Genomic DNA, 25,782 nt, shown 5'->3' on the forward strand with positions numbered 1-25,782 from the left:
TTCTAGAATGTTATGTTTTAAAATGCGGCTAATATGAAATAGCGTGTTGCTAAAATATTTTAACCTCATTTTATAATTTGCTAGCTAACATGTTTTAGCCTGACCAATATATTTTAGCTCGTTGCTGGCATTAAGATTGTTGCCAACATGATTTAGCATTCATAGCCTTTTACATAATGCTAACATAAACTACTGTAACATGCTGTTAACGCATTGTTGTCTTTCTAAAATGATTCAGCACTTTGATATGAGTTGTTAATACAGTATAAAATGTTTTAGCATGTCGCTAACGTTATATAAATAACGTTACTAATGTTTCTAGCATGTTGATACCACAAATTAGCATGCTACTTTTAAGCAGTAGTTTTCAATTTAGTAGTGTAATAGTATGTAATTCACACATGTGGTTTTGTGTTGAGGATGTATACAGAGGCACACTTCTCCTTTCAGTTTTTACAGAATATGTAGTTGTGTAGGTCTAAAATAGACATTTAGATGGTCAAACGTATTTGCTTTAGCATTTTCATTCACAGATCTTTCAATCTTTGGTCAGTCTTGGGTTCATGAGCGGGGCAAACAAAGGCTTAATATTAGCATGAAGTTCGCTGAGCTCTATTCAATGTTCCCAAAACAAATGATAAGATTCCTGAACTATCAGCTGAAAGATACAACCAAGGAAATGGGCACAAAACAAATACTTTGAATTCCAGTCATATTTTACTGTAAAACTAGTACTTAAAAGAACCCCACCTGCTGCATTCAGAAAGTAAAAGAAATCAACAAATCTACAGCAAGGCATGTGGAAATACATTTACACACTGTTTTGATATTTTCCAAAATGGCTTTAAAGGACTAGCAAAACCCCAATGAGGAAAAAGATTAACAGCCCTGCTAAGCCTAGGCTGGTTGGCTGGTTTTAGCTGGTCGACCAGCCTGGTTTTGGAGGGGTTTTGGCCATTTCCAGGCTGGTTTCCAGTTATTTCCAGCCTGGTCTTAGCTGGTCAGGCTGGAAAATGACCAGCTAAATCCAGCTGAAACCAGCTTGACCAGCCTGGTTTAAGCTGGACATAGCTGGTTTTGGCTGGGCTCCCAGCCTGGCTAGACTGGTCAAGCTGGTTTTAGCTGGTCATTTTCCAGCCTGACCAGCTAAGACCAGGCTGGAAATGGCCGAAACCCCTCTAAAACCAGGCTGGTCGACCAGCTAAAACCAGCCAACCAGCCTAGGCTGGTTTAAGCTGTTTTTTACAATAGGGAGAGGAGGAAAAAAAATCTGTGTTATTTGGTAAAGGGAGATTTTTTTTTGCTCATAGTTAGAAATTTAAAGCAACCAACAGTTCCTAGGTGTTTCCTAATGTAAGCATGATTTTGAGAGACAAAATGTGATGGTAAATATATTTTATGCCATTTTGTTACTGATAAAACATAACTATAAATCTAATAACTTCATCAACAAATTTCTTGCATGAATAAGTATTTATATTAATATGTGGATATATTTTTTTATCATTGATAACATGATTGTGATGATGATTGTTAACAGATTGCCAGCATGAACTAAAACTTTTTAACACATGATAGTTAACATGATAGTAAGCATGCTGCTAGAACATTTTAACACTGCCTGACACTTCAAACACTTTAAACATGCCTGACATGTTTTAACATGTTGCTAGCTAACATGTTATTAATTATTAATTATCATGTTGCACTGCTTGCTTCAACCTCAAATAACTCTTTTGCACAATATTCAACTTTTAATACATGCAAAAATGGGATGTATGGAGTGTGTAAGGAAAAAGCTTCAACAGAGAATGTACTTCTTAAGGAAACTATTGTCTTTTAATGTTGACAACACATTGTTGATCATGTTTTATAGTGCTTTTATTGAAAGTATTGACACGTTTTGTGTGATCTGTTGGTACGGAAATGCTTCTGAGGTCTAGAAGAGGCCACTGGGGAAGGTGGTAACAACAGCCAGTTGTTGGGAATAAAACTAAAGAGCATTGATAGTATATACAAAGAAAGAGTACTAAATAAAGCGATCCTGATTGTCAGTGATGGGAGACATCCTTTATCAAACACCTTCCAATTGTTACCATCAGGTCGTCGATATTGTGTTCCCAGATGTGTAAGAAATAGGAAAATTTATCATTTATACCCCAAGCAATGAAGTTTTTAAATTCCTCCTCCCTCAGTAGCTGTTGATGGCTAGTAGACTGGATATTTATTTAGAGTAGGGGTACCATGATTTTAAATCATTTGTTTATATATATGCCAATTGTGAAATGTCAGAAGTCTCTGTGAGTGCTGCAAATCAAGTTTCCCTACGGAGGAAAATAAAGTTAACTAACTAACTATATATATTCATATCTAATGAGCCATGAGCAGTTTTTATTGTATAAAATAAATTATGTATATGGAGTGTCCCTGTAAACCACCAATGCCAACACGTGTGTGCATGTGTGTGTATGTGTGTGTGCATGTGTTGGGTATCATCTGATGCTCAGTTGAGTCACTGATGAGGTAATTCTGTATGCGCCATAACAGAGTGCGTGCATGCGTGTGTGTGTGTGTGTGTGTGTGTGTGTGTAGCACAAATGCAAACACTCATGTTGTTCATAAATAATTTAGGAGATCGTCATAGCAACAGGACATTCACGCAGCACTAATCTGCCAGCTCAGAAAGGGCATTCTTCGAGTCAGCATGCCTTATCATACATGTGATCTCTCCGTCGCTCGTAAACCGACTCACAAGACGTGAACGCTTACTCAGCACTTTATATGAAACCATCTGAAATACATGAAAATATATAAACCATATGATCTGTTACTGTGCCACAGTAAATCAGCTGTTAAACACAGCATAGTCTGCAATGCAAATAGTACTTTCTTATTTTGTAGCTTTGTTTTCCTTCACAGTTTCTTAAAAGAAGATGCATTTTATTGAGAAAGAAAAGCATCAGCTGCATAAAACATATGCTGGATAAGTTGGCGGTTCATTCCGCTGTGGTGACCCCAGATTAATAAAGGGACTAAGTCGAAAAGAAAATGAATGAATGAATTAATAATTCATTTAAAATCTGTATTGTTTTGGTAGAGTTTTCGCCTACAATACTGATATAACTTTATATTTTTATTTTATTTTATATTTTACACTTTATACAATATTGTATCTACTTCTTTGAAAATGTGGACATATTTGTGATCGAGTATGAAAATAACTTTTCATATTAAAACTGAATCGGGGAACATAGGCTCATTCTGAAAACGTAGCCCTATATACATTTCTGGAGATCGCGAATTATGTAGCCAGAAATACGTATGGCTTCATTTTGTCTTTAAAACGAACGCTACGAGGCGGTATGATGCTGTTACTTTTTGCGGTTACCAGATGACTGTTTACCTCCATGTGGATCGCTTTCCCGCTGTTACCAGTTTGACCAGTTAGCTCGCCATGTATGTCGGCGGACTTGAGACGCAGAGAGGAGTTGACCATGATGGGGTTCAAGTCTGGCAAAGAACGGTTCCAGAAAGTGGGTAAGACAAAAACAAAAGCCATAAAATAAAATAAACAAGTAAATGACAGGCTGAGAATGTGGTAAAATCTGAAAACGTGGTAAAAATCAGGCGAGGGCTTTTCTCTTTCTGGATTGCTTTTCAAAACTGTCGGTTGGGTTTAGGGAAGTGGGTGGACACTGGTCAATCTGTGTTTTGAAAACACTATTGGTTCGATTTAGGTGAGGAGGAGGTTGGATCAGTTGATCAGTTGGTCAGTCAGTCGACAGTGGCCTCCGGTGGATTTACGTGAGAAGAGCAGGCGAGAATGGCACTCGCGGGAGAAATTTGAGATCTGAAAAATCGTACACAGCGGCCTCTGGTGGATTCACAAAAACAAAAACTGCAAAAAAAAAAAAAAAAAAACGTAGCTCCTGGGATGTATTTGACACTCTCCAGAAATGTATGTAGGGGTACGTATTCAGAATGAGCCTGGGTTGGATTCAGGTCTTTGTTTGACACAACTAGCACCATTTTTTTTTTTGTATTTAATTTTTTTCTTGTTTTTAATCTTTAACAATTCTTTTTCTAGACATTTTCTATACAAGTAAAAAAATATTGTTTTGTTTTCAGCAATAATAAGTTAAAATTAAGAGAAGATTTTCCTTAAAAAAGGTAAATCTACCAATGGAGTAAGTAAAAAAACTAATTTCAAAGCAAAAACAAGATTATTTTACTTACCCCACTGGCAGATTATTGCTTCTTTTAAGGAAAAACTTACTTAATTTTGACTTATTATTCTGAAAACCCCCAAACAAAGTCCAAGTAGGAAACACTTTTTTTAAGCGCAACAAATAAGCATTGCTCTTTTTAACTTTCTAAAGAATCCAGAAAAAACATATCAAGTTTGTCCACAAAAATATGAAGCATGCAGGAAGCAAGAGCTTATTTTACTCTCTAAAGAATTTATGCAATGAAAACGATCTCAACAAGGTGCTACAAAAGCTGTTTAATATAATTTTATCTTTTTTTTCCTCAAAGGAACAGAGCTAATGATTCTGTAGCATTAATGTGACTTAAATGATTGCTACTGATTACATTTTTGATTTACCTCTCGCACTGTGATTGTAGAACTCCATGAATCTTCCACCTGATAAAGTGATGCTGCTCAGTCAGTACGACAGTGAGAAGAAATGGGAGTTGGTCTGTGATCAGGTGAGCAAAAACACACAATAATTACATTTTCGCACACATATATTTACCACGAAGCTGTTTTTAAGCACACAGACCCAAACTAAAACAAACTTTAAAGCAGACTTGATTCACATTTTCCTTTCAATTTGAAGCACCAAACTGCTTTTGTCATGAAGTGTTTCAAAAAGTTAAAGTTTTTAGTTGAAAATGGTGTTGTGTGAGAATGCCCTGAACTCAGACTTTAGGTGGAACAAAATGTGTGAAATTAATGCCTTGTACCCAGCAGGCATCTTTATGTCAAAACAACATCAAATTGACATCAAGCAAGACGTTAAAAAACATGTCAAAACTACAAATCGATTTTACGTTGAAACCTTGACGTCCATTTGACATCCACATGTTGATGGCCTTTTGACCACCAATGTAACAATACAAAAAGTATTATAATATAAGAAATGTTGGTAACACTTTAGGTCATAATTCAAGGTATTAACAAACCACTCAGTGGACCAAGGAGGGTCTTTGACTGATTTTCGACACGTTTTCTGGTGCTAATGTTAGATGTCCATTTTATGTCGTTTTGACATCAAGATTGTCAACTGATATCCAATCGATTCAGTTTTTGATGTGTTTTTTGACGCCAATGTTAGATATCAATTTGATGTGATGATGTCAATTTGATGTCGTGTTGATATCAAGGTAGTCAATTGACATCAAATCGATTAGATTTTTTGACGTTTTTTTGATGATAATGTTAGATATCAGTTCACTATCATGACGACGTCAATTTGATGTTGTTTTTACATCAAGGTAGTCAACTGACATCCAATCGATTTGCATTTTTGATGTGTATCTGGGCGCCAATGTTAGATGTCAATTCAATGTCGTGTTGACGTCAATTGAATGTCGTGTTGATATCAAGGTAGTCAATTAACATCAAATCGATTTGCATTTTTGATGTGTTTTTTGACGATATTGTTAGATTTCAGTTCGCTGTCGTGTTGATGTTAATTTGATGTTGTTTTGACATTAAGGTAGTCAACGGATATCTAATTGATTCGCATTTTTGATGTATTTTGGACGCCAATTTTAGATGTCAATTTGATGTGGTTTTGACATCAAGGTATTCAATTGACATCAAATCGATTTGCATTTTTGATGTTTTTTGATGATAATGTTAGATATCAGTTCAATATCGTGTTGACGTCAATTTGATGTTGTTTTTACATCAAGGTAGTCAACTGACATCCAATTGATTCGCATTTTGATGTGTTTTTTGACGGCAATTTTAGATGTCAATTCGATGTTGTTTTGACATCAACTTGATGTAATTTTGACATCAAGGTATTTAATTGCAAATCGATTTGCATTTTTGATGTGTATTTGGGCGCCAATATTAGATGTCAATTCAATGTCGTGTTGACGTCAATTCAATGTTGTGTTGATATCAAGGTAATCAATTAACATAAAATTTATTAGCATTTTTTACGTGTTTTCTGATGATAATATTACATATCAGTTCACTTTCGTGTTGATGTTAATTTGATGTTGTTTTTACATCAAGGTAGTCAACTGACATCCAATTGATTCGCATTTTAATGTGTTTAATGTGTTGACTGCAATTTTAGATGTCAATTCGATGTTGTTTTGACATCAACTTGATGTAATTTTGACATCAAGGTATTTAATTGCCATCAAATCGATTTGCATTTTTGATGTGTATCTGCGCGCCGATGTTAGATGTCAATTCAATGTTGTGTTGATATCAAGGTAGTCAATTAACATCAAATCGATTTTAATTTTTGACGTGTTTTTTGACGATAATGTTAGATTTCAGTTCGATGTTGTTTTGACATCAACTTGATGTAATTTTGACATCAAGGTATTTAATTGCAAATCGATTTGCATTTTTGATGTGTATCTGGGTGCCAATGTTACTTAGATGTCAATTGAATGTCGTGTTGACGTCAATTCAATGTCGTGTTGACATCAAGGTAGTCAATTAACATCAAATCGATTTGAATTTTTGATGTGTCTTTTGACGATATTGTTAGATTTCAGTTCGCTGTCGTGTTGATGTTAATTTGATGTTGTTTTGACATTAAGGTAGTCAACGGATATCTAATTGATTCGCATTTGTTATGTATTTTGGACGCCAATTTTAGATGTCAATTTGATGTCATTTTGACATCAAGGTATTCAATTGACATCACATTGATTTGCATTTTTGACATGTTTTTTGATGATAACGTTACATATCAGTTCACTATCGTGTTGAAGTCAATTTGATGTTGTTTTTACATCAAGGTAGTCAACTGACATCCAATTGATTCGCATTTTGATGTGTTTTTTGACGGCAACTTTAGATGTCAATTCGATCTTGTTTTGACATCAACTTGATGCAATTTTGACATCAAGGTATTTAATTGGCATCAAATTGATTTGCATTTTTGATGTGTATCTGGGCGCCAATGTTACTTAGATGTCAATTGAATGTCGTGTTGATATCAAGGTAGTCAATTAACATCAAATCGATTTGAATTTTTAATGTGTTTTTTGACTATATTGTTAGATTGCAGGTCGCTGTCGTGTTGATGTTAACTTGTTGTTTTGACATCAAGGTAGTCAACTGATGTCTAATTGATTCGCATTTTTGATGTATTTTTTGACGCCAATTTTAGTTGTCAATTTGATGTCATTTTGACATCAAGGTATTCAATTAACATCAAATTGATTTGCATTTTTGACATGTTTTTTGATGATAATGTTAGATATCAGTTCACTATCGTGTTGACGTAAATTTATGTTGTTTTTACATCAAGGTAGTCAACTGACAGTCAAATTATTCGCATTTTGATGTGTCTTTTGGCGGCAATTTTAGATGTCAATTCGATGTTGTTTTGACATCAACTTGATGTAGTTTTGACATCAAGGTATTTAATTGCAAATCGATTTGCATTTTTGATGTGTATTTGGGCGCCAATATTAGATGTCAATTCAATGTCGTGTTGACGTCAATTCAATGTCGTGTTGATATCAAGGTAGTCAATTAACATAAAATTTATTTGCATTTTTTACGTGTTTTCTGATGATAATATTACATATCAGTTCACTTTCGTGTTGATGTTAATTTGATGTTGTTTTTACATCAAGGTAGTCAACTGACATCCAATTGATTCGCATTTTGATGTGTTTTTTGACGGCAACTTTAGATGTCAATTCGATGTTGTTTTGACATCAACTTGATGTAATTTTGACATCAAGGTATTTAATTGCAAATCGATTTGCATTTTTGATGTGTATCTGGGCGCCAATGTTACTTAGATGTCAATTGAATGTCGTGTTGACATCAATTTAATGTCGTGTTGATATCAAGGTAGTCAATTAACATCAAATCGATTTGCATTTTTGATGTGTATTTGGGCGCCAATGTTAGATGTCAATTCAATTTCATGTTGACGTCAATTTAATGTCGTGTTGATATCAAGGTAGTCAATTAACATCAAATCGATTTGAATTTTTAATGTGTTTTTTGATGATATTGTTAGATTTCAGTTCGCTGTCGTGTTGATGTTAATTTGATGTTGTTTTGACATCAAGGTAGTTAACTGATATCTAATTGATTCGCATTTTTGATGTATTTTTTGACGCCAATTTTAGTTGTCAATTTGATGTCGTTTTGACATCAAGGTATTCAATTAACATCAAATTGATTTGCATTTTTGACATGTTTTTTGATGATAATGTAAGATATCAGTTCACTATCGTGTTGTCGTCAATTTATGTTGTTTTTACATCAAGGTAGTTAACTGACATCCAATTGATTCGCATTTTAATGTGTTTTTTGACGGCAACTTTAGATGTCAATTCGATGTTGTTTTGACATCAACTTGATGCAATTTTGACATCAAGGTATTTAATTGCCATCAAATCGATTTGCATTTTTGATGTGTATCTGGGCGCCAATGTTATTTAGATGTCAATTGAATGTCGTGTTGACGTCAATTAAATGTCGTTTTGATATCAAGGCAGTCAACTAACATTAAATCGATTTTAATTTTTGATGTGTTTTTTGACGATATTGTTAGATTTCAGTTCCCTGTTGTGTTGATGCTAATTTGATGTTGTTTTGACATCAAGGTAGTCAACTGACATCAAATTGATTCACATTTTTGATGTATTTTTTGACGCCAATTTTAGATGTCAATTTGATGTCATCTTGTGATGTCAATTCGAAGTTGATTTGACATCAAGGTAATCAATCGACATTAAATCGATTCCCATTTTTGACACCAATGTTAGATATCAAGTCAAGCACATTTTAATGACAACTCGATGTTGCTTTGACATCAAGGTAGTCAGTTGACATCAAATCGATTTGCAGTTTTGACGTGTTTTTTGTCGTTTTTCACATCAAGGTGTTCTCTGGGTAGAGTTGTGTTCATTATTCCTTCTCACTTCTCTGTCTCTTTAGGAGCGCTTTCAAGTGAAGAATCCTCCATCAGCCTACATTCAGAAACTAAAGAGCGTATTAGAGCAGGGAGGAGGCAGAAAGGTACCGATGTGTGCTTAAATCTGAGATTTACAGTACAACTCATCCGATTATAATCTGAAAACTGATTTGAGCGATTTTATGCATGTATGGGATTATATTTTAAATGATAATGCTGATTACATGCTGTGGTTTGTAGTTTAAGAGGCGAGTCCAAGAATCCACCCAAGTTCTTAGAGAATTGGAGATCTCTCTGCGCACCAATCACATCGGGTAAGCGATGTCACATGACTGCATATAAATACAATTTTAATTTTAGCAAAAACACATTGCTGTGTCTGAAATTGTTTCCTATCCACTATATACTGTAGTGCATTAAATGAAGTGTTCTGCCATTTTGTAGCGGTGTCTGAATCCTGAGCGAACGACTTCATCCCCTACAGTTCATTCGTTTATCCACTCTGATTTTGAGTGTATTCAATTCAATTAAATTCACCTTTATTTGTATAGCGCTTATACAATGTAGATTGTGTCAAAGCAGCTTCACATAAAAGGTCACAGTAAATAGGAACAGTGTAGTTAAGTTTGTAGTGTTTAAGTTCAGTTCAGTTTAGCTCAGTTCAGTGTGGTTTAATAATCACTACTGAGAGTCCAAATACTGAAGAGAAAATCCAACGATGCGCAGCTCTACAGATCCTGAACCATGCAAGCCAGTGGCGACAGCGGAGAGGGAAAAAAAACTTCACTAAAGGCGGAAGTGAAGAAAAAAAACCTTGAGAGAAACCAGGCTCAGTTGGGCACGACCATTTTAATTTCTCCGCTGGCCAAACGTCTTGTGCAGAGCTGCAGTCTCAGTGGCGGAGGCTGGAAGCTGGCCTCAGCGAAGGCATTCAACACTCATTAAAGCAGCATTTCCCAATATCTACTGCGAGGCAACAAAAGAGCAAAACTTTTATTTTAAATTGATGTATTTTATATATTAAATTTTAAATACTATATTTAACACAATAAATATGTTTTAATAATAATATATTTTTATATTTAATCATGTAAGTCAGGATTACCTCAGGATTCGGTCAAAATAAAACATAGTATATGTTTATACGGTTGTGTAGGTTGTTGTTGTTGTAAGCTATTTGTATGGCGTTTGAAGGCGTCAGACACGGACCACAGACGCTCTTGATTCTGGAGGTCATTAATAATATAATAACACTAATATTTAAACGGTAAGCTGTTTTAGAATGACCAAAACAACAGTTCAGATGGTTTACAGTGTGCTCAGCCTGCTGGTTTGTCCATTTACACACATTTTGATCATCACATGATCTCATAACAAAATCACATGACCTTTTTTAATGCGCATGCTGAAATTTGTGCGCTAAAAGTGTTTCTATTGTAGTTTATGCGCATCTTTACTTATCGATTAAAAAGTTTATCCGACTCAGTTAGGCGCATCCGTTTTTTATGCGCATTTTCCAAATTTATGCGCATCATGGCGTTTCCATCAACCGTTTTTTTAAAAATAGGTGGATGGAAACATAGCTAGTGTCGCCTCACAGCAAGAGTGTCACTGGTTCAAGTCCAGGCTGGACCAGTTGGCATTTCGGTGTGCCGTTTGCACGTTCTCCTCGTGTCCAAAGACATGCGCTATAGGTGAATTGGATGAACTAAATTGGCCGTAGTGTTTGAGCGTGTGTGTGAATGTCAATGTGTATGGGTGTTTCCCAGTACTGGGTTCCTGCTGGAAGGGCATCTGCTGCGTACATATCCCCGAACAGTTGGCGGTTCATTCCGCTGTGGCGACCTCTGAAATAGAGACTAAGCTAAAAGAAAAGGAATGAATGAATAAATACTGTATGTTTTTGTTTAAATTGAATTGTGCTCATTTTGTTCTGCTCAGGTGGGCTGAGGAGTTTCTAAACGAAGAAAACAAGGGCTTGGATGTACTAGTGGACTACCTCTCATTTGCTCAACGTGCAGTCATGTACGCATACAAACACACATGCACACACATATATTTGTTTTTATGAATTGTGGGGACATTCCATACATTTTCATTGTTTTTATGCTGTACAAACTGCATTTTATATTGCCCTATATACTTAACCCTACACCTAACCCTTTCCCTTACAGTAAAATGTGCAGTATGAAATGTTCTGTATGATTTATAAGCCTTTTGAGAAATGGGAACATCAGCAATGTCCTGATAATTCACCATGTCCTTGTATACCGGTCATAACCATGTCATAATACTCATGTGTGTCCTGATATAACACAAAAACAGGTACACACATACCTACTCACACACACACACACGTTGTGTTTTCATAGTCTTCCCATAAACATCATGATTTTTATATTGCGCATAATGATACTTATATTTATATTGTATATTCTATCCTCTTCCCCAACCTTAATCCTAAATCAATCCATTCTGGATGATTTAAAAGCCATTTTTCCTCATGAAGACCACAAAAATGTCCCTACAAGTTTATTAATTACTGAAATTGCTTGTATTACATTTGGTTCCCACAATGTCATGAATACCAGGACCACACACACTTGCCAGGACACAACAGAGGAAGCTAAATTGTTAATGTGACGAGGCGTCTGGGAAAAGGATGCGGTCTGACAGTCCAATGACTCAAATCAGTTTCAGTGCCAGTTGCAGACACTGCTGTATTATATTCACTAGTCTGAGTAACAAACAACCATTACCAAACTAAAGCATACATCACTGTGAAGTCGTCAATAAGCTGCATTTAATAACAACTACAACACCATTCAAAAGTTTAGAGTCAAGAGATTTAATTGTGTTTCTGGATCCTTAAATTGTCTTAATGGACAACCTTCCTGGGGTGCGTTTCCCAAAACCATCGTTAGCCAACTAAGGTCGCAAGTTCCGTTATTACAAACACCCTTGGTGAACTTTCCAGAGTTACACTTTACAATAACAGTACATGAATAATGATGTATTAATATGTAAAATCATTAACGGTGACTTGTAAATACTGTAATACATACAGTATAATACACTTTACTATAGTATGATTCAAAAACACTATAGTATTTTTATAGTGTTATTTTATAACACTATTATTTTATTATAATTACTTAATTAGCTGCTGTATTTTTGAATATATTGTAAATTATATTTGAATATTATTGTAAATTCAATGTATTCCTATAATGCAAATCTGACCAGAATCATTACTCCAGTCTTCAGTGTCACATGGTACTAGAAATCATAATAATGTGCTGATTTGATGATCATTTCTTATTATTATTATGTTAAAAAATGTGCTGCTTCAGATTTTTGTGTATAATAAATTTGTTTCAGGATTTATAGAAAGTATAAAAGAAAAGCATTTATTTTAAATTATTTGTAACATTATAAAATTGTCATTACTCTCATTTCTCACATAAACAATATTCTATAAAAATAACACATTAAAATACTATAGTGTTTTTGAACCATACTATAGTAAAGTGTATTATACTATATGTATTATAGTATTTACAAGTCACTGTTAATGAATGCAGGGTGACACGGTAGCTCAGTGGTTAGAACTGTCGCCTCACTACAAGACGGTCCCTGGTTTGAGTCCCGGCTGGGCCAGTCGACATTTCTGTGTGGAGTTTGCATGTTCTCCCCGTGTTGGCGTGGGTTTCCTCCAGGTGCTCTGGTTTCCTCCACAGTCCAAACACATGCGCTATAGGTGAATTGAATAAACTAAATTGGTTTGTGGCTGGAAAGGCATCTGCTGTGTAAAACATTTGCTGGAATAGTTGGCGGTTCATTCTGCTGTGGCAACCCCTGAAATAGAGACTAAGCCAAAAGAAAATGAATGATTAAATTGTTGTGTTACCTCGGTAACTGTAGAATTACCACAACAGATCAATTGACGTACTTTACCATATACAGTAGCATGGTTCACTATAGTATCTACGATAAGTATTTCTTTCATGTGGGATCTCGCTATTTATTGCGTCCGTATTAATAGTAAAAGTATCACTATTACTATGTACTCTGACCTGTTTACCAAGTTACCTTTACATGCGCACACACACACACACACACACACACACACACGCACACACACACACACACACACACACACACACACACACACACACACACACACACACACACACACACACACACACACACACACACACACACACACACACACAAACACACACACCTGCCGGTAATGGAATGTATTGTTGTTTTTTGTATTTTTGTTATTGTTTCATTTTCTTTGTATTTGCATTATCTCAAATTGTGTACCTTTTGTATATTCTAATAAACTAAAATAAAAAAATAGTAAAAGTATTAATACACATGTCTGTGTTTTTACAGATATGATATGGACAGCAGCTCTGAAAATGGAAGCTTTGAGGAGAAATCAGTGGAAGATCTGACCACGAGTGCGACAAACTCGCCCACCCACAATTCCCCTCGCTCAGCACGGCCCTTCACCACACGGTCAGTCATGTATGGGCAATTACAAGTCTTATTTCTAATTTAAGCAGTTTTTGCACCTCAAGACAACATTATTCTTATTATTCTAATATTTTTCAAACATTGCTGTTAAGTTTTGCTGTCTTATTCAGTTTTGCATGATGTTATTGATTTGAACAGAAGTTTAACACTTTTGAAAACAGTATGTAAGCACGTGCAAAATGTCCTATACGTACAAAGATTTTTGCAGGAGAAAATATTTTTTGAGTGAGAAAAGAATTGATGACATTTGAGAGATGTAGTCATTGAATGCATTTTGTGCCAAAACAATGATAATTGATCCTCAGTTTAGCCCACATAGACTTCTGAAGTGCTCACTGTGTGAAGAGTTTTGCAGAAGTGAACTAAGTATTGAGAAATGTGTCCTAGCGTCTGTAAAAAATTGTAAGTTGTCCCTGCATTAAACTGAAGTCAAAAATCACTTAATTCAGGAATAATTGCATAGAATCCAAGTATTTTGATAACTTTAGTATTTTCATAACAGTATGTTTATAATGTCACCCAAAAATGTCTATTTATTTGTGTTTTGTTTTATTGATTTTTTGTTTGGCCACAAAACCAGTCATAAGCGTACATTTTTTTCGAAAATTAGATTTTTATATAATCTGCAAGCAAAATAAATCAGCTTTCCATTGATGTATGGTTTGGAAAGAATAACAATATGTGGTCGTGATATAATTATTTGAAAATGAGTTTTCTGAGGATTCAAAAAAATCTAAATACTGAGAAATCACCTTAAAGTTTACAAATTAAGTTATTAGAAATGCACAATGCAGATAAAAAAAGTTCTACAATAATCTAGAAATTGTCTTCATGGAAAATGATCTGTACTTAATATCCTAATGATTGTTGGCATTAAAAAAATCTATAATTTCGATTCACATAATGTGTTCATTCATTCATTCATTCATTTTCTTTTTGGCTTAGTCCCTTTATTAATCCGGGGTCACCACAGCGGAATGAACCGCCAACTTATCCAGCACGTTTTTACGTGATCCCCTTCCAGCCGCAACCCATCTCTGGGAAACAACAACACACACTCATTCGCACTCTTACACTACGGACAATTTAGCCTACCCAATTCACCTGTACAACATGTCTTTAGACTGTGGGGGACACCGGAGCACCCGGAAGAAACCCATTCGAACGCAGGGAGAACATGCAAACTCCACACAGAAACGCCAACTGACCCAGCCAAGGTTCGAACTAGCAACCTTCTTGCCGTGAGGTGACAGCACTACCTATAGCGCCACTGCATCGCCTATAATGTGTTTTTGGCTTTTCCTAAAAACTGTGCAAAACAAGACCACAATAATTTTGTGGTCCAATGTCACATATATTTAAAATAAAACAGTTAAGTACTGTCTATATTGTGCAGGAAGAGGCTAAAAAGCTAAAGAAAATGACTGCAATTCAAGAAAGTGCTACGACCTCAACTTACTGAAACTACCTGTGCATTTTAACAAATTTAAGGTACAATCAGAATCAAGAATTTCAACAGGCCATGTAATAAAATGTCTTATAAATTGCTTCTGAACAATATAAAGCAACATAGGCTCATTCTGAAAACGTAGCCCTATATACATTTCTGGAGATCACAAATTATGTAGCCAAAGGTACATATGGCTGTATTTCGTCTTTAAAATGAATGATACGGGCGGTATGACGCCGTTCCTTTTCGTGTTTACCAGCTGACCACTTGCCTCCATGTGGGCGGCCTTTTCACTGTCACCGGCGGCGGACTTGTAGCCTGAAGTAGAGTTGACATGACGACGGGGTTCGAGTATGGCAAAGAACGGTTCCAGGAAGATGAAAACAAAAGCCAATAAATAAAATAAACAAGTAAATAACAGGGTGAGAATGTGGTAAAATCTGAAAACGTGGTAAAAATGAGGCGAGGGCTTTTTTCTTTCTGGATTGCTTTTGAAAACACTGTCGGTTGGGTTTAGGGAAGGAGGAGGGTGGGTCAGTCAATTGAGATCTCAAAAAGTGTACACAGTGGCCCCTGGTGGATTCACAAAAATCAAAAACTGCAAAAAAATGTAGCTCCTCGAAGGCATTTGGCGCTCTCCAGAAATATATATAGGAGTACAGTTTCAGCATGAGCCTGGGTTGATATAAAGAGTTGTAGGAAAACAATACAGCTTTCTATTACTTTATTTAGTTACTAATAAATGTGAATACAAATGTTCTCTTTTAAGTCCAAATGTTTTCTTATCTTAGATTCAGCATGATCTGATTTCTGCTTGATTATTTTCAGCTTCGCTCACAATACAATACAATCTGCATTCAGAAACACACATTCACAGATCAGTGACGAGTGTAAAAATGTTTGCAAACATCATAAATGAGAGACACAAATGCAAACATCAGGATAATCTGCATTCCTCGCACACACAGAGACAAATGTGCATACTTAAATGACTTTAAGATACTGGATCAGAACGGTGAACATCACACAATAGCACAGTTCAGCTTTTAATTCATGTTTCTGAATGATTATGTGAACCGTGTGAATTAACTGTGATCTCATTTTACATGATAGGCCACACTCATTACATGAAATAATCAAACCTAATAATCACTATACAATACACAATACACTATACACTATATACTATATACACTATACACTATATACTATATACACTATACACAATACAATACACTATATACTATATACACTATATACAATACAATACACTATATACTATATATACACTATACACTATATACAATACAATACACTATATACTATATATACACTATACACTATATACAATACAATACACAATATACTATATACACTATACACTATATACAATACACTATATACTATATACACTATATACAATACAATATATACAATACACTATATACTATATACACTATTTACTATATACACTATACACTATATACACTATATACTATATACACTATATACAATACACTATATACTATATACACTATACACTATATACAATACACTATATACTATATACACTATACACTATATACAATACAATACACTATACACTATACAAATATCGTAGAATTAAAAAAGTTTGTATATCAAATTTGATTTGAATCTTTCATACCACTTAAGTTTTTAGTTAATATTGTCCATATGATTATTATATGAATTAGATTAATATAATATTTGATTATATTATTATTTATTTTAACATATTTTTTATTGTTTGATTATGTTTTATTATTTTAGATTTAAATTACTTCATATTTTTAATTATTTTATATATTTTATTTTATATACTATATTTGATTACGTAGAATTGACTATATTTTTATTACAACACCTTTAATTAGATTAATTGTACGAGTGTTTTTGTGTTAATGTGAAGGTGTATGAGTGTTTTCCAATTTTGGGTTGCGGCTGGAAGGGCATCCGATGTGTAAAACATATGCCTGAATAGTTGGCGGTTCATTCAGCTGTGCTAAATCAATCAATCAATCAATCAATCAATCAATCAATCAATCAATCAATCAATCAATCAATCAATCAATCAGTTCATTGAGCTAAATGAATGAGTATGAAATTAACGATCATTTTGTAAACATTATAATCTTTCTGACTTTCTCATTTGGTCATTATTGTGTCCAGGAAAGCTCTGCGGTATTCACGTGTGCTCAGTCAGAATAATCACCTGCACCTCTGTATCATGTGTTTGCGCGCCATCATGAACTACCAGGTACTTTTACCTCACTTTCACCTCATCTCGTCTCTTCTGTTAATTAACAAGTCTCTCTCTCTCTCTCTCTCTCTCTCTCTCTCTCTCTCTCTCTCTCTCTCTGTGTGTGTGTTAGTTAGGGTTTAACCAGGTTACGGCTCATCCCAGCTGTGTCAATGAAATCACTCTCAGTCTCAACAACAGGAGTGCAAGGTGAGAAGATGCACAGTATGTCTGTATATGTGTGTAAGTGTGTGTGTGTGTGTGTGTGTGTGTGTGTGTGTGTGTGTGTCTGCATATGAATGTGTGTGTGTGTTTTGCATTTGAATCTTTTGTTTTTACATTATTGACACATCAGCTGTGTTTGTGTGTGTGTGTTTAGGACTAAAGCTCTGGTTCTGGAGCTGCTTGCTGCTGTGTGTTTGGTTCGAGGAGGACATGAAATGATTCTTGCAGCCTTTAATAATTTCCGAGAGGTAAGAAGAAAGAAAGCTTACCTGCTGTCTCAGTTTCAGTCTTCATATCGTCTCCTCCACTGTGGCTCTTTTCCTTTACTGTGCAGAGTTAAACTGTGTAAAAAATCAATATATGAATTAATTAAACATTTATTTTAATCAAATAAAATCAAGCATAAAACAACAAATGTACAATTAAATATTTATTATAAAAACTTATAATATATACACTATTAAAAAAACATTTGCTTTAATTAATCGAAATATATTATATAGATATAATATATAATGTATAATTGGTTATAATATTTTTCATTATAATAATGGAATAAAACAAAATTACACAATTAGATATGCATTACACCATAACATTTATATAACAAAAATATATTATATTATAAATATTATATATATATATATACACACACACATTTGAAGTCAGAATTATTAGCCCCCTGTTTATTTTTTCCCCAATTTCTGTTTAACAGAGCAGATTTTTTTCAACACATTTCTAAGCATAATAGTTTTAATAACTCATCTCTAATAACTGATTTATTTTATCTTCACCATGATGACAGTGAATAATATTAGACTAGATATTTTTTAGACACTTCTATACAGCTTAAAGTGACATTTTAAGGCTAAACTAGGTTAATTAGGTTAACTAGGCAAGTTATTGTATAACGATGGTTTGTTCTGTAGTCTCAAAATCAAATATAAAAAATCAAAATAAATATATTGCTTAAAGGGGCTAATAATTTTAACCTTAATTTTTTTTTTTTTTTAATTAAAAACTGCTTTTATTCTAGCCGAAATAAAACAAATAAGACTTTCTCCAGAAGAAAAAATATTATCAGACATACTGTGAAAATTTCCTTGCTCTGTTAAACATCATTTGGGAAATATTTAAAAAAGACTTTAACTGTATATATATATATATATATATATATAATGTATTATAAATTATTATAATATGTTGTAATAAATATACTAAAACAATGTAAAAAAATAAAATTGTAATATTTGATGATTGTTATAATATAAGATTTATTTTACTATAATATAATCATATAATACTGTATTAATATAATTGAACAACACATAATGATGAGAGAATTAAAAACATTAAAGGTGTACTGCAAAATTATGAACAAAATAGTCTGTTTTAATAAAATATCATTAAATATACAACACAAGTAATGAAATAAATCGAAATAATTTCATTCACAAGTGAGTCTTGGCACTTCACAATATATGAAAACATTCACATTTCATTCATTTTCCTTAGTCCCTAATTCATCTAGCACATGTTTTACACAGTGGATGCCCTTCCAGCTGCAACCCAGTACTGGGAAACATCCATACACACTCATTCACACTTATACACTACGGATAATTTAGTTTATTCCATTCCCCTATAGCGCATGTGTTTCGACTGTGGGGGAAACCGGAGCACCCAGAAGAAAACCCACGCCAACACAGGGAGAACATGCAAACTCCACACAGAAATGCCAACTGACCTAGCCGGGGCTCGAACCAGCAACTTTCTTGCTGTGAGGTGACAGTGCTAACCACTGAGCCACCGTGCCACCTTATTATATAGATATAATACATTATTCGCTGTCATAATTATATTTTTCATTATTACACATGCATTAGATCATAATATTGAAATAAAACAACATACTTTAATATTAAATATGTATTATAAAAATGGCAAGACGGAAACTCTGTTTTAAATATATCAAACACAATGACAAAACATTTCCCCAGTGGCTGGAAGGGCATCCGCTGTGCAAAACATATGCTGGATAAGTTGGCAGTTCATTCCGCTGTGGCGACCCCAAATTAATAAAGGGACTAAGCTGAAAAGAAATGAACTAAACAATGACAAAAATAAAATAGTAATATTTGAACATTGTTATAACAATACTCAAACCAGTGTTTCCCAACCCTGTTCCTGGAGGCACACCAACAGTACATATTTTGGATGTCTCCCTCATCTGACCCATTAACTTCAGGTTTTGGAGTCTCTTCTAATCTTCTGATGAGCTGATTCAGGTGTGTTTGATTAGGGAGAGGTTGAAAATGTGTACTGTTGGTGTGCCTTCAGGAACAGGGTTGGGAAACACTGACTTAAACAGTTAATTTCATTATAATATAATCATGTTAAAATAAGGTATCAATATAATACACAATGAAACAATAATCATACAGTTACATATGTACTACAAAATTAAAAACACAATTGTCTGTTTTAATAAAATCAAATAATCATATATATATATATATATATATATATATATATATATATATATATATATATATATATATATATAAAAAAATTGAAGGTGAATCATATGAATTATTTATTAAAACATTCACATTTCATCAATTTATTTTTTATTTGGCAAATACCCTGTACGATAGGCTGTAAAATGCTAATGAAACCGCCCGTGACCTTAAAAAACTAAAGTAACATCAATAAGAATCTAAATTAAGGACTATAATAAGAAGTGAACGCACAGAACATGTTATATATAGTAAAAGAAGTTAAGAACAAATAAAAAATATATAAACTTTATAACCAATAAATGTGTTTGGATATCAACAAAAGTGTTGATTTCAAGGATTTAAAGAGCCCCTATTATACATTAAAAAGGGTCATATTTTGGTTTTAAGGGTCTTCAATAACAGGCTGATTTGCATGCAAGGTCACATACCAAATTATCCCAGCGACTCCCATATGATTCATTCAGCGATTCATTTGTTCCCAAACCCCTCCTTAGCGCGAAGCTAATCTGCGCTGATTGGACCGATGACAGTCTGTTGTGATTGGCCGACAGCGTTCAGCGCGACACAGAGTGAAATGCGCAGCACGGCTTATCAACAATATTGAAGTAGTCAGAGCGCATAGTGTGTGTGTGAGCATACCTGCCAACACTCCTGTTTTTCCCAGGAGTCTCCCTTATTTCACACCCATCTCCAGCCACCCACCCATTTTGTAATTTATCCCGGAAAACTCCCGTAAGTTCAAGTTAATTTTCAAGTTATTGACTACGATGCTAACAGAACAAACATGAAATAAAAGTGTGTTCATCTGTTAAACTCATCTGTACAGAATCATATCAGATGAGTCGCTGTCTGAGAAGGCGAGACGCCACACCAAACCATCATAAAGGCGCACGCGTGTATGAGATATGATCAGCATCGCGCTCTGAATGTGTGTTTTCATCAGCGTGGTTGAAGATTTAGATGCATATCTCCGACAGCAAAGACGATTACGCAAACTAGAAGGGTTTTCCCAGCCAAATTCTCGAGGAATGCACACGTTTTGCATATCAATATAACACCGCCTTAGATAACATAGTGTCATGCTGACGACAGCAACACAATGATCAGGTGACCTCAGATGTTAAAGAAACCGGAGCTCAAAGTGAAAATTAAAAGATAAATTATAAAATGTTTGGTACTATAAAAATAAAGGCTGATTGATTGATTGATTGATTGATTTATTGATTGATTGATTGATTGATTGATTGACTGACTGACTGATTGATTGATTGATTGATTGATTGATTGATTGATTGATTGACTGACTGATTGATTGATTGATTGATTGATTGATTGATTGATTGATTGATTTATTGATTGATTGATTGATTGATTGATTGATTGATTGATTGATTGATTGATTGATTGATTGATTGATTGATTGATTGATTGATTGATTGAAAAGTTTTCAATTAATCAATCAATCAATCAGCCTTTATTTATATAGTACCAAACATTTTTATAATTTATATTTTAATTTTAAGTGTCAACATGTTGGTTCTTTGACACTAATTGAAATGAGTTTTTGTATCATTTCAATTGAAACATATTAAAGTTCTCTTAAAGTTTTTGTTTCTCACTTTAATCCATGCAAAATTAGCGGGACTGTTCTTGTGCTACTGTTTTATTGTAATGCCATTTTTTATTGGACGAAGATTTTATATTAAAGATAATCATGAACTCTGAAGATGTGTGTGTGTGTTTGTAGGTGTGTGGGGAGAAAGACAGATTCGAGAAACTGATGGAGTATTTCAGAAATGAAGAAAGCAACATTGATTTCATGGTGAGGACAGAGAGTTATTGCATCTTTTTTGTAGGAATGGGTTTTAACCACAGCGGTTCGAACTGTAGTTCTGCTGAATGACTAAAAGTTATCAGCATGATAGTAAAAACTGTACAATCTAATGAAACCATTCTTCTGCAATCTTATACCAAAAATGGAAATAAGAGCAGCATTAATAGCTTAAAATGTGGGAGAGCGTTGATGTTATCTGAGTGTATTGTATGCAATATGGAGCAATTATATGTTGATGTTAAATCAAAAGTAATTCACAAATACTTGATAATGAAATGATTTAATGACAATAATTTTCTATGGTTACACTGAATTAGTTACAAAATAACTGTATAAAATGGTCAAATATGGAATGATAAAACATATGATAATAATTGTCCCCAGCTTAAATTAAAATAAAGTTACCAGAAGAAGGAGAGACAGGTGGAGGGAGAGATAAAGAGAGCAAGTAGGCCTCAAAGAGGCAGACAAGATAGACTCCAGAGGAGGAGAGGAGCAGGAGAGCGCAGACCAGGGAAATACAGGCCAGGGAAAGAGACAGAGCAGAGTTTCCCAGCTATTTTGTATCTTTCTTGACCATGTGACTAAAGCCCAAAAACTGAGACATTCAGACTGACCAATCAACATGTGGCCACCTCGTAAAACCCCCAAAGTTCACACACCAGGCCCTGATCTGATTAGTGTCTGCCTTTGGAATTTGTGCGAGCCTTCTTTGGTGAAAAGACATATAAACAAATGCATATGATAATTTTCATTCCTACTTTTTTTCATTTAAATCACTGTATGGGTCACACACACATGCACACACACACACACACACTCACACACACACTTTTCCTGACAAAAGTCTTGTCGTCTATCCCAGTTGTAAGAGCAACAAATAATAACTTGACTTCTAGTTGATCATTTGGAAAAGTGGCAGAGGGTAGATTCAAATTCTGGTTTGTTCTGTGGACGATAGAAAAAAATATTGCTAATATAATATAATAATAGTGTAAAATTATATTAACCTTAAAATAGTTTTAAAAAATATTAAAAACTGCTTTTATTCTAGCCAAAATAAAACAAATCAGACTTCCCCCAGAAGAAAAAATATTATAGGAAATACTGTAAAAAAATCTTTGGTCTGTTAAACATCATTTGGGAAATATAAAAAAAAAGAGAAAAAAAAATAATAATAATAATTTTGACTTCAACTGTATATGTTAAATCCACAATGCTAACAGCATAGTTCATTAGATTTCTCCTCATAGTTAACATTTTGACTAATATATTTCTCTTTTGCATCTACAGGTGGCTTGTATGCAGTTTATCAACATTGTAGTGCACTCAGTAGAGGACATGAACTTCAGGGTGTTTTTACAGTACGAGTTCACACAGCTCGGGCTCGACAGCTATCTAGAGGTGAGGAAACACAGTTATATTATAAAGTTACAAAACAAAACTTAAACTATTTTGATTATAAAAACAGCACATTAGAAAGATTTCTGGAGGATTCTGTGAAATGATGCATGTCTGTTTTCTATAATCAGTGTGAATTGTTTTCTATCTCTGTGTGTGTGTGTTTAGAAGTTAAACGTGACTGAGAGCGAGAGGCTGCAGATTCAGATTCAGGCGTATCTGGATAATGTGTTTGATGTGGGAGCGATGCTTGAGGACGCAGAGGCCAAAAACACAATAATGGAGCATCTAGAGGAGCTACAGGAACAAAACTCACAGGTACACACACTAAAATAGATATACTGATGGAAATGTGTTCTGTAGAGCTGATAAACCTGTCAAACTGATGCAAACTGAACACATGTTGAATAAATATGTCGAAACACTATTTTTAATGTGTGATACAATATATATATTGATTTCTTTTATCTTCACCATGATGACAGTAAATAATATTTGACTAGATATTTTTCAAGACACTTCTATACAGCTTAAAGTGACATTTAAAGGCTTAACTAGGTTAATTAGGTTAACTAGGCAGGTTAGGGTAATTAGGCAAGTTATCGTATAATGATGGTTTGTTCTGTAGACTATTGAAGAAAATATATTGCTTAAAGGGGATAATATTGATCTTAAAATCATTTTTAAAAAATTTAAAACGGCTTTTATTCTAGCTAAAATGAATCAAATAAGACTTTCTGCAGAAGAAAAAATATTATAGGAAATACTGTGAAAAATTCCTCTGTTAAACATAATTTGGGAAATATTTATATATATTAAAAAGAAATTCACAGGGGCAAATAATTTTGACTTCAACTGATGATCGTTTTGAATAATCGTGATTACAATTATGACCAAAATAATCGTGATTATGATTTTTTCCATAATCGAGCAGCCCTAATATATATATATATATATATATGTGTGTGTGTGTGTGTGTGTGTGTGCGTGTGTGTGTGTGTGTGCCTTTTGATTTAATTATAATAAATAATGTACTATGAAGTTGTATTAGTTAACATTAGTTCATGCACTCTCAGAAATAAAGGTACAAATGTCTGTATATTATATTTGATATTTTTCTTTTATTAATTTATTCATTTTCCTTTAACTTAGTCCCTTTATTAATCAGGGGTCGCCACAGCAGTATGAACCGCCAACTTATCCACCATATGTTTTACACAGCGGATCCCCTTCCAGCTGCAACCCATCATTGGGAAACATCCACAAACACTCATTCACACTCATACACTACGGACAATTTAGCCTACCCAATTCACCTGTACCACATGTCTTTGGACTTGTGGGGAAACCGGAGCATCGGAGGAAACCCACGCGATCATGGGGAGAACATGCAAACTCCACACAGAAATGCCAACTGACCAACTGTAATGATTTTCACAATAATTATTGTTTCTAAGCAGCTTTACAAAAGGTGAACATTATTGTGTTAAATTAAAAAAAGGTAAGGTTATTAGTTACCATAACTTTATTAGATACTGATAACTTTAACTAATTAACTAGTAACTAACAGCTTAACAAGTTACTAATAACTAACTAGTAACATACTTTTACATTTTTGTAAATTCTTGACATAAAATTATTATCATATTAATATATTATTATTATTTTTCTATGTGTGTTTGTGTTTGTGTGTGTCAGCTGAACACTAGACTGCAGCAGTGTGAGACTGAAGCTGTGGAGAAAACAACTGACCTCGAAAAACAACTCATTCACAGCAGCAAACAGGTGGAGCTGCTCAAGGTAATACACACACACACACACACACACACACACACACACACACACACACACGCACACACACACACACACACACACACACACACACACACACATACATATATATATATATATATACATACATGCACAGAGTTTTGAGGTAAGGGATGTTTTCGTTTGCCATTTACTGACAGTCGGACAGGCTCATCCAGTTCATCAAACTCCGTCTTTTAAAATTGAAATTGAAAGCGACGCATCAGCATGCTGCTACATTGAAAACATATGATTCGATTTGCGCCTTCTGATTGGTTCTCAGGATTTAGCGGCTTTTGCTGTCAAAGGCAAGTGGCGTTTAGAAATAAACTGTTATTTCTGAATGCGCTGACGTTGGGATTTGGATGATTAGAAGGAAATCTATTTGTTGATGATGTACTATGTGCTTAAAGCATTCACTCAATGTCATTATCGTTTTTTTGGCGGAGGTGGCGTTTAGCGGCTTTTGCATCTGAACTTTTGATATATTTGTGATTATGTATGTCAGGGGTCACCAATCTCGGTCCTGGAGGGCCGGTGTCCCTGCAGGGTTTAGCTCCAGCTTGCCTCAACACACCTGCCTGGATGTTTCA

General features: G+C 34.3%; 1 protein-coding gene across 1 annotated transcript in view; it reads left to right on the top strand.

Moving 5' to 3' along the window:
• The window catches only part of fmnl1b (formin-like 1b), a 57,481-nt gene that overhangs the window by 12,493 nt on the left and 19,206 nt on the right, over nt 1-25,782 (top strand). Inside the window, exons 2-13 of the mRNA XM_056451107.1 lie at nt 4,627-4,710; nt 9,164-9,244; nt 9,381-9,454; nt 11,082-11,165; nt 13,545-13,670; nt 17,329-17,416; nt 17,532-17,608; nt 17,778-17,871; nt 21,893-21,967; nt 23,273-23,383; nt 23,549-23,698; nt 25,079-25,180. Coding sequence (XP_056307082.1) covers nt 4,627-4,710; nt 9,164-9,244; nt 9,381-9,454; nt 11,082-11,165; nt 13,545-13,670; nt 17,329-17,416; nt 17,532-17,608; nt 17,778-17,871; nt 21,893-21,967; nt 23,273-23,383; nt 23,549-23,698; nt 25,079-25,180 — 1,146 coding nt within the window. The remainder of the gene's footprint in view (nt 1-4,626; nt 4,711-9,163; nt 9,245-9,380; nt 9,455-11,081; nt 11,166-13,544; nt 13,671-17,328; nt 17,417-17,531; nt 17,609-17,777; nt 17,872-21,892; nt 21,968-23,272; nt 23,384-23,548; nt 23,699-25,078; nt 25,181-25,782) is intronic.

The sequence above is a fragment of the Danio aesculapii genome, chromosome 24, assembly GCF_903798145.1.
Source record: "Danio aesculapii chromosome 24, fDanAes4.1, whole genome shotgun sequence".
NCBI lineage: Eukaryota > Metazoa > Chordata > Actinopteri > Cypriniformes > Danionidae > Danio > Danio aesculapii.